This window comes from Dendrobates tinctorius, unplaced genomic scaffold, assembly GCF_039654945.1.
Source record: "Dendrobates tinctorius isolate UK_male_01 unplaced genomic scaffold, ASM3965494v1 ptg000008l, whole genome shotgun sequence".
NCBI classification, from domain to species: domain Eukaryota; kingdom Metazoa; phylum Chordata; class Amphibia; order Anura; family Dendrobatidae; genus Dendrobates; species Dendrobates tinctorius.
Window position 1 is genome coordinate 4,327,527 of NW_027361676.1, and position 16,545 is coordinate 4,344,071.

A 16,545-nucleotide genomic window follows, 5' to 3' on the forward strand; every position below is an offset into this window, starting at 1 on the left:
ACATCATAGGTAGACCTCAACTATGGGAGACAAACTGAGAAAAAAAAAATCCAGAAAATCACATTGTCTGTTTTTTTTTCATTTTATTTGCATATTATGGTGGAAAATAAGTATTTGGTCAGAAACAAGCAATCAAGATTTCTGGCTCTCACAGACCTGTAACTTCTTCTTTAAGAGTCTCCTCTTTCCTCCACTCATTACCTGTAGTAATGGCACCTGTTTAAACTTGTTATCAGTATAAAAAGACACCTGTGCACATCCTCAAACAGTCTGACTCCAAACTCCACTATGGTGAAGACCAAAGAGCTGTCAAAGGACACCAGAAACAAAATTGTAGCCCTGCACCAGGCTGGGAAGACTGAATCTGCAATAGCCAACCAGCTTGGAGTGAAGAAATCAACTGTGGGAGCAATAATTAGAAAATGGAAGACATACAAGACCACTGATAATCTCCCTCGATCTGGTGCTCCACGCAAAATCCCACACCGTGGGGTCGGAATGATCACAAGAACGGTGAGCAAAAATCCCAGAACCACGCGGGGGGACCTAGTGAATGAACTGCAGAGAGCTGGGACCAATGTAACAAGGCCTACCATAAGTAACACACTACGCCACCATGGACTCAGATCCTGCAGTGCCAGACGTGTCCCACTGCTTAAGCCTGTACATGTCTGGGCCCATCTGAAGTTTGCTAGAGAGCATTTGGATGATCCAGAGGAGTTTTGGGAGAATGTCCTATGGTCTGATGAAACCAAACTGGAACTGTTTGGTAGAAACACAACTTGTCGTGTTTGGAGGAAAAAGAATACTGAGTTGCATCCATCAAACACCATACCTACTGTAAAGCATGGTGGTGGAAACATCATGCTTTGGGGCTGTTTCTCTGCAAAGGGGCCAGGACGACTGATCCGGGTACATGAAAGAATGAATTGGGCCATGTATCGTGAGATTTTGAGTGCAAACCTCCTTCCATCAGCAAGGGCATTGAAGATGAAACATGGCTGGGTCTTTCAACATGACAATGATCCAAAGCACACCGCCAGGGCAACGAAGGAGTGGCTTCGTAAGAAGCATTTCAAGGTCCTGGAGTGGCCTAGCCAGTCTCCAGATCTCAACCCTAGAGAAAACCTTTGGAGGGAGTTGAAAGTCCGTGTTGCCAAGCGAAAAGCCAAAAACATCACTGCTCTAGAGGAGATCTGCATGGAGGAATTGGCCAACATACCAACAACAGTGTGTGGCAACCTTGTGAAGACTTACAGAAAACGTTTGACCTCTGTCATTGCCAACAAAGGATATATCACAAAGTATTGAGATGAAATTTTGTTTCTGACCAAATACTTATTTTCCACCATAATATGCAAATAAAATGAAAAAAAACAGACAATGTGATTTTCTGGATTTTTTTTTCTCAGTTTGTCTCCCATAGTTGAGGTCTACCTATGATGTAAATTACAGACGCCTCTCATCTTTTTAAGTGGTGGAACTTGCACTATTGCTGACTGACTAAATACTTTTTTTCCCCACTGTACTTACCAGATGCACGAAAATAATCACCTCACGGTCTGCTTGCGCCAATTCCTGCCGCGATGGGGAATACTCTGATTCTGAAGACATACTGCATGTAAAAATAATAAAAATCATTAGTACATACATAATTTAAAAGGACAGGCATATAATGTAATATACTCACATTCTTCGCTGATATAATGGGTTCTTGGTTGACTGTCTGCTCTTCAATCTGTCAGTGTAGTAGTGGCAGAGTTTTGGCAGGCACCTCCTTTATATAGACTTTTTTTTTTTGACTTTAGAAGATTATAACTAGGACAACAAGTGGACACCACCAAAAAAACGCAGCGCTAAAAAAACGCATACCTGCGCATGCCAGTGCGCACGTATGCGCATCCATAGGCTATAATGGCCATTTTTAGCGCAAAACGTGCGCATACGTGCGCATGCGCTTTTTTCCAGGGCCAAAAAATGCAACATGCTGCGTCTGGAAAATACCAACGCACACCCCAAAAAAACGCAGCGCATGAAAATCGCATACATGCGCTTACCAGCGCGCAGGTATGCGCACCCATGTTAAATATAGGGGGAAAAAACGCATGCGCACGTATGCGTTTTTTTCCAGCGCAAAAAAACGCAAATGTGAAACCAGCCTTAGATGTATGTAAACTGCCGCTGTCCGGTCCGCTGGGCGGGGCTTATTCAACTGCTCCCCCCTCCCTGTCTTGCTCTATGCATTTCTTCTTGTGTAGAGGAAGGCAGGGAGGGGGGGAGCAGTTGAATAAGCCCCGCCCTGCGGACAGGACAGTGGCAGTGTACATACATCTGAACCGATATAAAAAAGGTATTTATGCATGAAAGGTGCGGGGTCAGGGGGAAGCAAAAGTACTAAGAGAATCCTTATGTGACACACAATTGAATGATATCATTATATGATATCTCAAAAAAGGGATGACAGATTCCCTTTAAGTTAATTAGATTAAATCAGCCATCATGTATGTGAAAAAATGTGGGCTCGGCTTGTGAGCCTGCATCAAAGGCAGTAACATGATCTTTGATGTAAATGTACATCAAAGGTCGTGAATGGGTTTTAGACTGAAGAAAGTACATTTTAATTAATAGATATTGGAATGAAAATAATTTCCACAATTGAATGTGTTTAAATGAAATGTTCCTGTGCTCAGATAATCTTATAAATGTGCCCCTGCTGTGTACTGTGTAATGTTTGTGTCTGACCGTGCAGGAACATGGTCTGCAGGAACTTGGTCTGATCATACCACAGCTCCTGGCCCTGAGAGGGCACAAAAGAGAGTATACAGACAGGACAGCAAGGGATCTCTTCATCCTATGAAGAGTTGTGACATAGTAGCTCCATCTAATGAATTTCACTCTGTTCACTGCAGATCGGCCAATAGCAATGTTCTGCCCCCCAGCTATTGTTGTGGCTGCTCCATAGTGGGCTGATATCACTATGCAGAGCACTGTCCGTGGTGAGAATGACTGGGCATCTGTGGCCATCGTCCCCCAAGCTCATAAGCTGGATCTGCACATTGCTACGCACGTTGCACACCAGGTGATGCCGCACGGTGTAGGAGAATGTCAGAGCTCTTTCATGGGTCAACTTTTAATTGCAAATGTTCATATTATTTATAATTTTACTGTAAATGTGAATATATAATGGCGAGCTAATCATTTTACTGGTTGGTTCATTTTTGTTTTTCTAGTTATATTTAAATACCATTTAAAGGGGTTGTCTGGTCTTAAGCTACAAGTCTGCAAGCACTCTGTGTGACTGTAGACTTGTAAGGCCTAAGAGCGCACCACTGTGCCACGTTTATGTCTGGAAATATGTTCCATATTCCTACTCAAAGTTAACGATTATCTGTCATCAGATTTTACAATGCAAAATGCATTATTAACAATGTCTCTTGAGCCTGTTGTGTATATGATCGTGATAACAATCCTGAATCCATCTGAAGAGAGAAGAAAACACATGAATCCTAGTGAATTCAGTCTCAACCCAACCAGCCTGACTGACAGCTGCAGCTTATACTGAGCAGTGTGAGATCTCCATAGCAGCAGGGAGGCGAGACAAGGAGTAGCTGTCAATCAGACTGTGTGGGAGGAGGTTTAAATTTTCCTAAATAATTTTACTCATTCTGATATCTAATCTTAAACTAAGCTGATCCTATCAGACCTAAGAGGTCTGTTTATTAACCCTTTCCTGGCATATGACGTTCAGTTGTATCATATGCCGTATCCCTGACTTTGATGCGGGTTCACAAGCACTTTTATATGATGAATCTTAATTACCATTGAAGGAAAACACAATTACCACCTGGCATTCTTTTTTGTTGTTTTTTGGGGGGGATTTAAGACTGGAGAGCTGGACTCATCCTTGTTCATACACAATGGTTCCCTTACTGTGTTTTGAGGGTCTTCTTTATTGTGTTCTTTTAAAATTGCAAATACATTGTTTTACAGGCAATATTTCACCAATTTTATATATTTTTCTAATTGCAGAGATTTTTGAGCCTTAGCAGATCTACAACGAGATCAGAAGGAGGTTGGTATTACTTGTTTTTTTTTTCCACTAGATATAAATGTATTTGTCTGTCAGGGTTTGCAGATTTTGGTCTCTATGTTGGCACAAGGCACATCACCCCCAGCAAACCTATTAAGATCAGACAAAGCCAACAAATGTAATATGAATTTGTCATATCAACCAGACTGTAGTGTCCGATCACCCAACCGAGGGCGTCACAATGTTAATCTGAAGTGGTTGTGGGACAAATTCATATTTTCAGGATTATCCACAGTTGCTCACTTTTGCAGTGGGATGGTGAGAGGAGCTACTGACATGGCATCCAGTGGGCACTTGCACCAATGTCATTTAAAGGGACTGTGCAGATGACTGATTTTTTTCACTGACCAAATCTATATGTTAAAAAAATTGAATCAGAAAGAAAAAATGTACGCAAGAACCAATAATAAAAAGTACAACATTTTACTTACCAAAAAACAACAAAAAAACAAAGTTATTAAAAAGTGAGAAACCAAAAAAATGGCACCAACTATCCACCACACGTTTTACAGAGGTTGCACATAAGAATTGATGGGATAACATACTTTACAAGGTAATACATACAAGAAAAAAAAAACAAATAAATCCTAGTGGAAAAATGTTCTCCTGAAGGAGTGTGAAGAGCAATAAAAGGAGGTCAAGATAGTACAAACATTACCTCTGTTTGGGTTACCGTGCCTGCCCCTATGCAAGTTTCAGCTATTGCCTTCTTCTGGGGGAAGTACCCCCCAGAATTCTATTCTGATTCTTTTATATTGTACTGAACCTTATGTTCTTTTAGCATGGCACTTTATTAGTATTTTTGACACGTTGGATCTTGCTTATATTGATTTGATGCCTTAATTTTTTACTCCATTTCCTGTAATGTTAAAAAAGTTGCAGCATGCACTATTTTCTCCTGTAAATTAGATTAGTCTCGCCCATTCAATTCAATTCACTAAAAAAATTGTATGCCATCTAGAGCACAGTACATCACTGGATTTTTATGGATACATTGCAGTTCTATAACAGGAATCTGAAGATGGTCATATAAATTATTAATAGCCTCTGCTGTAGTAAATGGATTGTATACAGACTGCACATAGATGACAAGTAAGAAAAAATCATCCCACTTTTCTGGATGAAAGGCTGAATGATTTTTATACACTTGGGTGAAGCTACCCTTAGAAGAATAGAAGCAATTTGTTAACACATCTGTTTTTTCATTACCTTTCTTTTATCATCTACATCATGTAGTAAATGGAAACATCGGACAATGACAATGCTTCTGCTGGATTTCTGTCCTCTCTTTTCTCGCTCTCCCCTCTTTCTCGCTCTCCCCTCTTTCTCGCTCTCCCCTCTTTCTCGCTCTCCCCTCTTTCTCGCTCTCCCCTCTTTCTCGCTCTCCCCGCTTTCTCGCTCTCCCCGCTTTCTCGCTCTCCCCGCTTTCTCGCTCTCCTCTCTCTCGCTCTCCTCTCTCTCGCTCTCCCCTCTTTCTCGCTCTCCTCTTTCTCAGGGCTCACTCACACTGACGTATAATACGGAGGAGTGCAATGTGAGAAAACATTGCATTGCCTCTGAAAAATGTTATGCAGTGAGACAATGCTCATCTGCGAGTTTTTTTTCTCCGCTTGAATCGGACCAAGATGAAAATCGTAGCATGTTGCGATTGCCTCCGAGAATCGAGTTACACTTGCCAATGCAAGTCAAAGGCTGCAAGGAAAAAAAACACATGTACCATCTGATTTTAACAGCTGCATCTAAAAAGAAATCGGATAATTCATCATCCAGTAAATTCACAAATTTACTCATAATAAAGAGCTAGAACAGGTAGATGTAATGTTGCAATTTAATGTCACACGCCCCCTACATATTATAAACTAATACCCTTTTGTGACAGTATTGTGGCACCTATTAAATAAATTAATGTAAAAATATGATGTGGGGTCCCCCCTGTTGTTCATAACCAGCTGAGGGAAAGCAGACCGCTGCAGGCTTATATTATCAGACAGGGAAGGGCCAGATAACCATGGACCTTCCCAGCGTATTAATTTCAACTCACAGCTGTCTGTGTCGCTTTATCAAAAATTGGGGCAACCCTAAAAAAAAAAAAAAAAAAAAGACATGTGGTCCCCCCCACATTTTTGATAGCAAGCAAAGGCAACGCAGACAGCTGTGGGCTTATACTTAAAGGTTGATACAGTCCATGGTTATGTGGCCCTTCCTAACCTAAAACTACTAGCTCGCAGCCGACCCAGAATTTGCGCATGTATTAGGCTGGTTTCACACTTGCGTTTTTTTGCGCTGCGTTTTTGCACATAAATGCGCATGCATTTTTTCCCCTATACTTAACATGGGTGTGCATAGTCATGCGTTTGTACGCGCATGCATTTTTTTTGTAGTGTGCGCCCGGGCGCACAAAATGCATCCTGTTGCATTTTTTGTGCGTCCAACCTGTCTCAAAAAAGCGCATGCGCACGCAATGCGCGTAAAATTCACCCAAAAACACATTATAGTCTATGGGTGCGCTGACGTGCGCATGGTCATGCGCACGTCAGCGCAAAAAAAGCATGCGGTTTTTTGTAAAAACCATGCGCAAGAAAACGCATGATGCTTTTTTTTATGCGTGTTTGCACTGCGCACACAGCGCAAAAAAATTCAAGTGTGAAAGTAGCCTTATATGCACCAATTTTGGCTCTTTGCCTCGGCTTCCCTATTGCCCTGGTGCAATGGGTAATGGGTTTGTGAGGTTGTTCAATAAACTAAACACGTACGACACTATGTATCTCACGGACATCTGTCTATCTATCGATATTTGTAAATAAGATTGCTTTATTAGTTTAGTTCACTAGCTTTAACCCCTTAAATACCCCAGCTTTTTTCGGTTTTGCGTTTTCGTTTTTTGCTCCCCTTCTTCTCAGAGCCATAACTTTTCTATTTTTCCATCAATATGGCCATGTGAGGGCATTTTTTCTTGTGGGACGAGTTGTACTTTTGAAATGCATCATTGTTTTTTAGCATGTCGTGTACTCGAAAACGGGGAAAAAAATTCCACCTGCTGTGAAATTGCAAAAAAAGTGCAATCACACACGTTTTTTGGTATGGCTTTTTTACTAGGTTCACTAAATGCTACAACTGACCTGCCATAATGATTCTCCAGGTCATTATGAATTCATAGACACCAAACATGTCTAGATTCTTTTTTATCTAAGTGGTAAAAAGAATTCCAAACATTGCTAAAAAAAAAAATGGCGCCATTTTCCGATACCCATAGCGTCTCCATTTTTCGTGATCTGGGGTTGGGTGAGGGCTTATTTTTTGCATGCCGAGCTGGCGTTTTTAAGGATGCCATTTATGTGCAGATACAATCTTTTGATCGCCCGTTATTGTATTTTAATGCAATGTTGTGGTGACCAAAAAAAACGTAATTCTGGCGTATTGATTTTTTTCCCACTGATTAGCGATCAGGTAAATCCTTTTTTTATTGATAGATCGGGCGATTCTCAACGCGGCGATACCTAATATGTGTATGTGTGATTTTTTTTTTTTAATTTTTTTATTTTGAATTGGGCGAAAGAGGAGTGATTTAAACTTTTATTTTTCCTCATATTTTTAAAAACATTTTTTTAAATTTTGTCATGCTTTAATAGCCTCCATGGTAGGCTAGAAGCTGCCACAGCTCGATTGCCTCTGCTACATACAAGTGATGATTAGATCGCCTATATGTATCAGAATTACAGCATTGCTATGAGTGCCGAGCATAAGGAGACCTCTGGTTGTTATGCCAACGCATCACTGACCCCCGATCACGTGACGGGGGTCAGCGATGCGCGTATTTCTGTCCCGGTGGTCGGAAGCACTTGTTAAATGCCACTGTCAGCATTTGACAGCGGCATTTAACTAGTTAATAGGCGCGGCTCGATCACGATTCCACCTGCGCTTATTGCAGGCACATGTCAGCTGTTCAAAACACCTGACATGTCCCGGCTTTGATGAGGGCTCACCGCCGGAGCCCTAATCAAAGCGGGTGATCTGACCTTGTACGTACTATTGCATCCAAGGTCAGAAAGGGGTTAAATTACCTACAGAATTACAGTATGTAAATGCTGATGTTAAAAACAAATTGCAAACGAATTGCAAATGTTTGTCATACGGATGCTAATTGAGAAAAATTAGCTTTAAGACACTTTAAGGTCTGGTCTTTAGCTACTTCTGGACCACGCATAAACTATAATCGACTTCTCTCTTCGCTCTGCACTGACGGTCTAAAACATCAGTGAAGAGTGAGTAGCTTGCGTGAGAGTGTGCAGCTGTGAGGTCAGGAAGCTGCTGTCAGGCCCAGCCTGACTCTCCATATTGAGCATAAACATGGTTTATTAGTATTTTTACCTTCTCGATGGTGATGTACTCCGTGCTCAGCCATAGATTAGTCAGTGCTTTCTCCACCGTACCCACTGATCATGTGATCACAGGGTGTATGAGGGTAACAGTAGCTGCTGGGTCCATGGAAACCCAGATCACTCTGCTATAAAGGCAGGAGGCTGAATTTTCCATATAATTGGGGCCAATATACCATCCACAGTTACAGGGGAAATCTGCAATAAAAATACCTCATTGGGGCACACTGTGAAATAAATGGGAAAAAAATAGACGGAAAAAACATACCGTATATACTCGTGTATAAGCTGACCCATGTATAAGCCGACCCCCCTCATTTTGTCACAAAAAAACTGGGAAAACTTATTGACTCGCGTATAAGCCTAGGGTGGGAAATGCCGAAGCTACTGGTAAAGTTCAAAAATAAAAATAGATACCAATAACAGTAAAACTAATTGAGACATCAGTATAATACTTATAATGCTGATAATGCTGCACAGTGAGTGGCCCTGTATAATGCTGCACAGTGAGTGGCCCCTTGTAATGCTGCACAGTGAGTGGCCCTGTATAATGCTGCACAGTGAGTGGCCCCTTGTAATGCTGCACAGTGAGTGGCCCCTTGTAATGCTGGCCCCGTATATTGCTGCACAGTGAGTGGCCCCGTATAATGCCGCACAGTGAGTGGCCCCGTATAATGCCGCACGGTGAGTGGCCCCGTATAATGCCGCACGGTGAGAGGCCCCGTATAATGCCGCACGGTGAGTGGCCCCGTATAATGCCGCACGGTGAGTGGCCCCGTATAATGCCGCACGGTGAGTGGCCACGTATAATGCCGCACGGTGAGTGGCCCCGTATAATGCCGCACGGTGAGTGGCCCCGTATAATGCCGCACGGTGAGTGGCCCCGTATAATGCCGCACGGTGAGTGGCCCCATATAATGCCGCACGGTGAGTGGCCCCGTATAATGCCGCACGGTGAGTGGCCCCGTATAATGCCGCACGGTGAGTGGCCCCGTATAATGCCGCACGGTGAGTGGCCCCAATGCATTCTCATATTGCACAGGTACGTAATCCAGTCACTTAGTTGCTGCCGCTGCCTCAATTGATAAGAAAAAAAACCTATATACTCACCTCGTCGCTGCTGCTCATCAGCGTTGCCAACTCTACAGTGACTGCTCAGGCAGAGGGCGCATGCTAACTACGTCATGGCGCCCTCTGACCTGAACGTCACTGCCAGAGGACGCAAGACAGCAGAGTGATGTGGAACGGGGGACAGGTGAATATGGCTCCCCTGTCATACTCACCTCTTCTGGCATGTCTCTGCAACCCCGTGCTTGTTCCATGTTGTCGGCGCGCTGTTCTTCCTGCGGTCACGTGGTACCGCTCATTAAACTCATGTATACGCTCATGAGTTTATTGAGCGGTACCACGTGACCGCTGAAAGCAGGAAGAACAGCGCACCGACAACATGGAACAAGCATGAGGGCTGCAGAGACATGCCAGAAGAGGTGAGTAAGATCTCCGACACCCCCTGCTCCCCCTCCCCGGCCGACCCCCGGTATATGACTCGCGTATAAGCCGCGAAGGGGGGGTTGTCTTATACGCGAGTATATACGGTAATTAAAACAAAACTAAAGATACTGCTAAAGATAAGTGACAAATATATAAAAATGTGAGTTAGGTCAATGGTGAAAAACCGTAAAAAAAAGCACAAAGAATTGACATGCAGCAGATTATTTTCTGCACCAAATCTGAAAGTCAAGAAATACTCAGGTTTCTCATTCACTTTGCTGGCATCAGGATTGCTTCAGGTTTTGCTATTAAATCTGCATGACAAAAACACACCAAATCTGCAACATGTGCACAAGCCCTTAGGGGTCGAAACCAAAATGCTCCTGTGCGTAGACGTTACATATTTGCAATAGCGCCCTCTGGTGTTCTTGCGATTTCCTCTCAGAATTTCTACTTGAAATGTCCAGCGGCTGGGGAAAAGAAGCTTTCAGTGCATCGGTTCCTCTTGGTCTGGCTGAGCAAGTGCGACCACTTGTAGGTGGGCAACCTGAGTGGAAAGATTAAGAACACCAGTTGTCACCATAACAAGTATGTAACAGCAAGACACATGAGCATTTTTTAATTATCTTGATATTTTTTGTGATCTAACAGAGAAATGTAGTATTAAAATGCTGGACAATGTTATCAGACTTATAAGCTACTATATAACCCTATACAGCAAGGAGACTCCACCACTGTAAATAATAAATTAAATATAGAGGAAGAAAACATGATGCAGGATAAAGTATGGTGGCAGATTGCAAAGGTATAAAAAGTTTGTTGCTGTGACCTTTGGTGGGTATGCTGCCCTCATGGTATTATGCAGTACTTTATATTTCTTTAAATTTTATTAGTTTATGTTTTGTGTGGAATTGCTGCTAACACCGTCTTCATGGATGATATTTTCCTCTTGATGGTTTAAATTATTTTTTCCAGGACGTCCACCTGACAGCACCATGGAGGACGTCCTCCTCCTCCTTACAGGGACAGGAAGCACACGAGAGGTTAAAGGTCACGTCCCACCTCCTCTCCCCCAGTGTTTTTCCTGTCCCTGCACGGAGGGGGACACGAGAAGCTTACCGGAGGGGCTCGGGATCGTACGGCTAGTCCAGGCCTTCCCCTGTCAAGAGGTCCCGGGGCCGAAACTCTCCAGTGGGGAGTCCCTCTGCCCCAAAGGCCAGGAGCAGGACGACGCTCCTGGAGGGAGCCGTTCCTCCCTATGGGAGGCTCTCTGCTCCAAAAACTCACCGCCACGGCAGGTGATGGTCGGCTCCCCGCAGGCGGCTGGCCGGGCGGGCACCGACGGACGACTGGCGCAGCCGGCGCTGGGAGGCAGGAATGAGGCCTCCGCAGTCCGCCATAGCAGGCGAAGAGGCCGGAGTGGCAGTCCGCCGCAGATGGATGGGGGTTGGCTCCCCACGGCGGCTGGCTGGAGGAGGCCGCCATAGTCGCGCGTAGAGCAGGAATTGGAGGAGGCGGCCTAGCGCGAGAGGCCGCGCGTCACATCCGGTGACTTCAGACGCCGGCCTTTAAATCCCAGCGCGCGCTTCTGAAGCCACATAGCGCTCGCTGCTGAGGCCAGACAGTGCTCGCTACAGAAGCCAGACAGCGCTCGCTACAGAAGCCACAGCGCTCGCCACTGAAGCCACACAGCGCTCGCCTCCGGGGTCCACAGCGCGCGCTCCTAAGGCACAGAGCGCACTTCTGGAGATCCAGGGAGCACGTTTCGGAGGTCCATAGCGCCCTGCAGACCGCGCCAGGATGGAAGGGGTCGCTCCAGCAGGCGGAGGGGTAAGTGCGCATAGCGCAGACCACCCTCTCCCACCCATTACCCCAACCCAGATCTGAGTAGGTGCCCCTTCTGTATTATTAGGAGAAGGGAGCCCCGACAGAATCCCCCTCGGGGGCGAAGGACCCGGCAAAGGCCACCTCCAAATCGGTCAGATGCCCAGTATGCAGGGTAAAGCTGCCAGACACATATAACAAGACCCTACGCGGACCCTGTACCTCAAGGGTCGTAGGCGAGGAACAGCCATCCCTCCTAGCCGAAATGAGATCGCTGATAAGGGAGGAAGTTCGGGCCTCTACATCCAGCCTCGCACGGCGTCAGTCCCCCAGCCCAGGGCCGAGTCGCAAACGTCCAAGGTGGGAAGCGGACCAAGAGTCGGAAGAAAGCCCTAGTGAGGAGTCCGAATTCCGGGATTCGGATCAGGAAGAAGAAGGCGAGATCCGGGGGGATAGACAAGATCAGAGCAGGAAATACCTATTCAGACTTGAGGACACGGACGAGTTGGTCCAAGCAGTCAGAAATACTATGCAGATAGAGGAGGTCCCTAAACCACAGTCCAGGCAGGACTTAATGTTCGGAGGACTGGTGGCCCGGAGACAGGTAGTGTTCCCTGTAAGTGAACACATCAAAACGATGGTCCAGGAGGAGTGGAAGGAGGCAGAGCGTCGACTGACACTCTCCCGAGACTTTAGAAGCAGACTGCTTTTTGATCCTGAGGAAACCCAGGCATGGGAGGAAATTCCTAAAATAGATGTCCCAGTCGCTAAAGTTACCAAAAAGACGGCTATCCCATTCGAGGACTCATCAGGTCTTCGAGACCCGATGGATAGAAAGGCAGACGTCTTATTAAAAAGAGCATGGGAGACGTCGGCGGCTCTTATTAGGGCCAACATAGCAGCCACCTCGGTGGCCAGGTCTATGTTTTTGTGGATGGGGCAGTTGGAAGAACACCTAACCAACAAGACCCCTAGATCAGACATCCTAGCATCCCTCCCGCTCATGAAATCGGCTACGGCGTTCCTATCAGATACGTCGGCCGAATCGGTAAGATTTGCAGCCAGAAACAGCTCCCTCTCCAACGCGGCCCGAAGAGCAGTCTGGCTCAAATCCTGGTCGGGGGACAACGCTTCAAAAACTAAGCTATGCGCCATCCCCTTCTCGGGCCTGAGGGTATTCGGGCCAGCCCTAGATAACATTCTAGAGCTGGTGTCCGATAAAAAGAAGGGATTCCCGGAGGAAAAACCCAGACGACCCCAGTCCTTTCGGATAGGCTCCTTTTCTAGGAGGCAGACCGAGTTCAGGGGTCGGGCAAGGTCCAGTAGAGGCTCCTATAAGGGCTCCTTCAGCCAGACCGGGAGGGACAGAGGTCCTCCATTCACATCAACCTCTAGATCGAGGAGGCAATGACGCCATAGGTATTGGGGGGAGACTTCGCCACTTCGCAGCAAACTGGTCCCGAGTCACCCACAATCAGTGGGTCCTCAGAACCATCGCGGAGGACTACAATATAGAGCTTTATTCACCTCCCCCCGAAAGATATATTACCCCCACCGTCGTCCTGGAGGACTCCGCAATGTGGACGGATCTACAGGACATGGTAAAATCAAAGGTCATAGTACCAGTTCCCCCGTCAGAAAGAGGGAAAGGGCACTATTCGTCCCTGTTCTCGATCACAAAACCATCTGGCGAGGCCCGTACCATCATAAACCTGAAACCACTAAATGCCTGGGTCAAGTACAAGAGATTCCGGATGGAATCGGTCCGATCCGCAACCCTCCTGATAGATCGGGACTCCGTTATGTGCACCCTAGACCTAAAGAAGGCCTACTACCAGGTCCCTATCCATCCCTCATCCCAGAGACTGCTAAGGTTTGCGGTCAGTTTACCAGCCCGGACCTGCCACTTCCAGTTCCAGTGTCTTCCATTCGGGTTGGCCTCAGCTCCCAGAATCTTTACAAAGCTGGTGGGAGAAGTAGTGGCCTACCTGAGAGGTCAGGGTATCGTGATCATACCCTATATAGACGACTTCCTACTGGTGGCAAGATCCAGGGAAGCACTTGTTCGCGACAGAAACCGAGCAACTACGGTGATGGAGTTCCTTGGATGGGTGATCAATTGGGAGAAGTCGAACATCAGGCCAGAAACCAGGAAAATATTTCTCGGGGTCCTCCTAGACTCAACCGACAGAATATCCTGGCTACCCGAACAGAAGCAGAGGACTATTCAGACCAAAACCAGAGACCTGTTGAGACGTCAGTGCTCCATAAGAGAGGCAATGGAGGTCCTGGGCCTCATGACGGCCTGCATCCAGTGCGTCCGATGGGCCCAATTCCACTCAAGATCACTGCAGAAAGAGATCCTTGCGAGGTGGGACAGAAGTCAGGCGTCGCTAGACAGACCCCTAAGGCTGCCAGAACGAGTAAGAGAGTCCCTTCGGTGGTGGACACGGTCCAGAAACCTTCATGTGGGCGTATTTTGGACAGCCTCTCCATACGTGGTAGTCACCACGGACGCCAGTGTGTGGGGTTGGGGAGCCCACATAGAAGGAAAAATCTTCCAGGGGAGATGGCCAGTAGACATCAAGACCAGATCCTCCAATTTCAGAGAACTCTACGCGGTCTGGGAAGCGCTACGGCGGAACCAGTCGATACTAGAGAATCGTCATGTCCGTATACTATCCGACAATATGACGACAGTGGCATTCCTGAAGCACCAGGGAGGGCCCAGACATCAACCACTACAGGACCTAGCAGGAAAAATATTCGCTTGGGCAGAAAGAACAGTCCGATCAGTAACCGCAGTACACCTAGAGGGTTCCCAGAACGAAGTAGCAGACTACTTGAGCAGACAACGGATCCGCCCGACAGAATGGGAACTGAACGAAGAGATCTTCAACCATCTCTGTCAGCGTTGGGGGACCCCCAGTATAGATCTCTTTGCAAGCCGAAAGAATTCGAAGGTCCCCAGATTCTATTCCCTGAATCCGACGGACCACCCAGAAGGCGTGGATGCCCTGAGTCAGACCTGGGGAGAATCCCTCTCCTACGCATTCCTGCCACTGGCCCTTATACCGGCAGTGCTCAGGAAAATACGCGAGGACCACGCACGAGTGATGTTGATCGCTCCATACTGGCCGAAGAGAAGCTGGTTTCCCCTTCTAGGAGCCATGGCAGTCGGAAATCCGGTCGAGCTACCCCTGTGGAAGGACATCATCCACCAGGGCCCGATCTACCATCCAAACCCAGCAAGACTTCATCTATCGGCCTGGATCCTGAGAGGGACATCCTGAAGACAAAGGGATTGTCAGACCAGGTCATATCCACCCTACTGGCCAGTAGGAAACCGGTGACATGCGCAATCTATAGGAAGATATGGAAAAGATTCTGTCTGGAGGGTGGCAGGTCCGATCTCGTGGCAGGCACCCCTGACCTCCCTAGCATACTAAGTTTTTTGCAGGCAGGTTTTAATAAAGGCCTTAAGCCTAGCACGCTAAAAGTCCAGATTTCAGCCTTAAGCGCCTTCGATTACCAGCTAGCTGCTCATCCCTGGGTAATAAGATTTATAAAGGCCACGCAGCGCCTGCATCCCACGATCAGGCAGCTCACCCTGCCGTGGGATCTGGGTCTGGTACTCAGGTCCCTCTGTACAGACCACTATGCTCTAGGGGAGAAAATAACCATCTCTGCCCTCACCCGTAGAACGGCCTTCCTAGTATAATCCTTAGGATAGTATAATCCTAAGGTTAGACCCGGCATTTACCCCGAAGGTAGTCTCCTCAAAGAATCTAAACCAGGAGGTAGTGTTACCATCGTTCTGCGACAATCCCCGTAATAAAAAAGAACAGCGTCTTCACTCACTGGATGTGAGGCGCGCGGTGCTAGACTATCTAGAAGCCACCAATAGCTGGCGCATTGACCCAAACTTGTTCATCCTTTTTGGGGGTAAAAATAAGGGGAAGAAGGCCTCTAAGGCATCTATCGCGCGCTGGATTACCTCAGTAATCTCCGACGCCTACCAAGCCGAAGGCGTTAGCCCGCCAGGGTCCATAAAAGCCCACTCTACGAGGGCGGTATCAGCCTCATGGGCCGAACGGGCGGGGGCCTCGGTTGACCAAATCTGTAGAGCAGCAACCTGGGCCAATCTGAATACATTCTGCAAGCACTACAAGCTTGACGTGTTGGCTGGTCAGCAGACCGCATTCGGGAGAAAAGTTCTCCAGGCGGTAATCCCACCCTGAGGAGGTGCTTTGGTACTCTCCATGGTGCTGTCAGGTGGACGTCCTGGAAAATAGGTATTAGACCTACCGGTAATGATGTTTCCAGGAGTCCATCCTGACAGCACGGGTACTTCCCTCCCTTTTATGTTATGCTATGTTGTATTTTGATATGTCATATGCTGTAATATGATTGTTTCATTAAACTGTTACTAGCATCATCCACCTTGCGGTACTTGTTAAATCACTGAGGGAGAGGAGGTGGGACGTGACCTTTAACCTCTCGTGTGCTTCCTGTCCCTGTAAGGAGGAGGAGGACGTCCTCCATGGTGCTGTCAGGATGGACTCCTGGAAACATCATTACCGGTAGGTCTAATACCTATTTTTTCCCTTTTCTGCACTTGCTTTTTTATTGAAATAGGCATCCCAGTATACCCTTGATATGTATTACATTGGTTTTCTTCCTATCTAGAATTGTTTATGCAGTTGTACTCCCACAGCAATGAACTTTGTAAAACATTGCAGTATGTCACAATAGTTTATGGCT

General features: G+C 46.5%; 1 protein-coding gene across 2 annotated transcripts in view; it reads left to right on the plus strand.

Moving 5' to 3' along the window:
- The window catches only part of ARHGAP10 (Rho GTPase activating protein 10), a 421,521-nt gene that overhangs the window by 188,019 nt on the left and 216,957 nt on the right, over positions 1–16,545 (plus strand). For both annotated transcript variants that reach the window (XM_073576247.1, XM_073576246.1), the window contains one exon: positions 4,030–4,072. In XM_073576247.1, the coding sequence (XP_073432348.1) occupies positions 4,030–4,072 (43 nt within the window). The remainder of the gene's footprint in view (positions 1–4,029; positions 4,073–16,545) is intronic.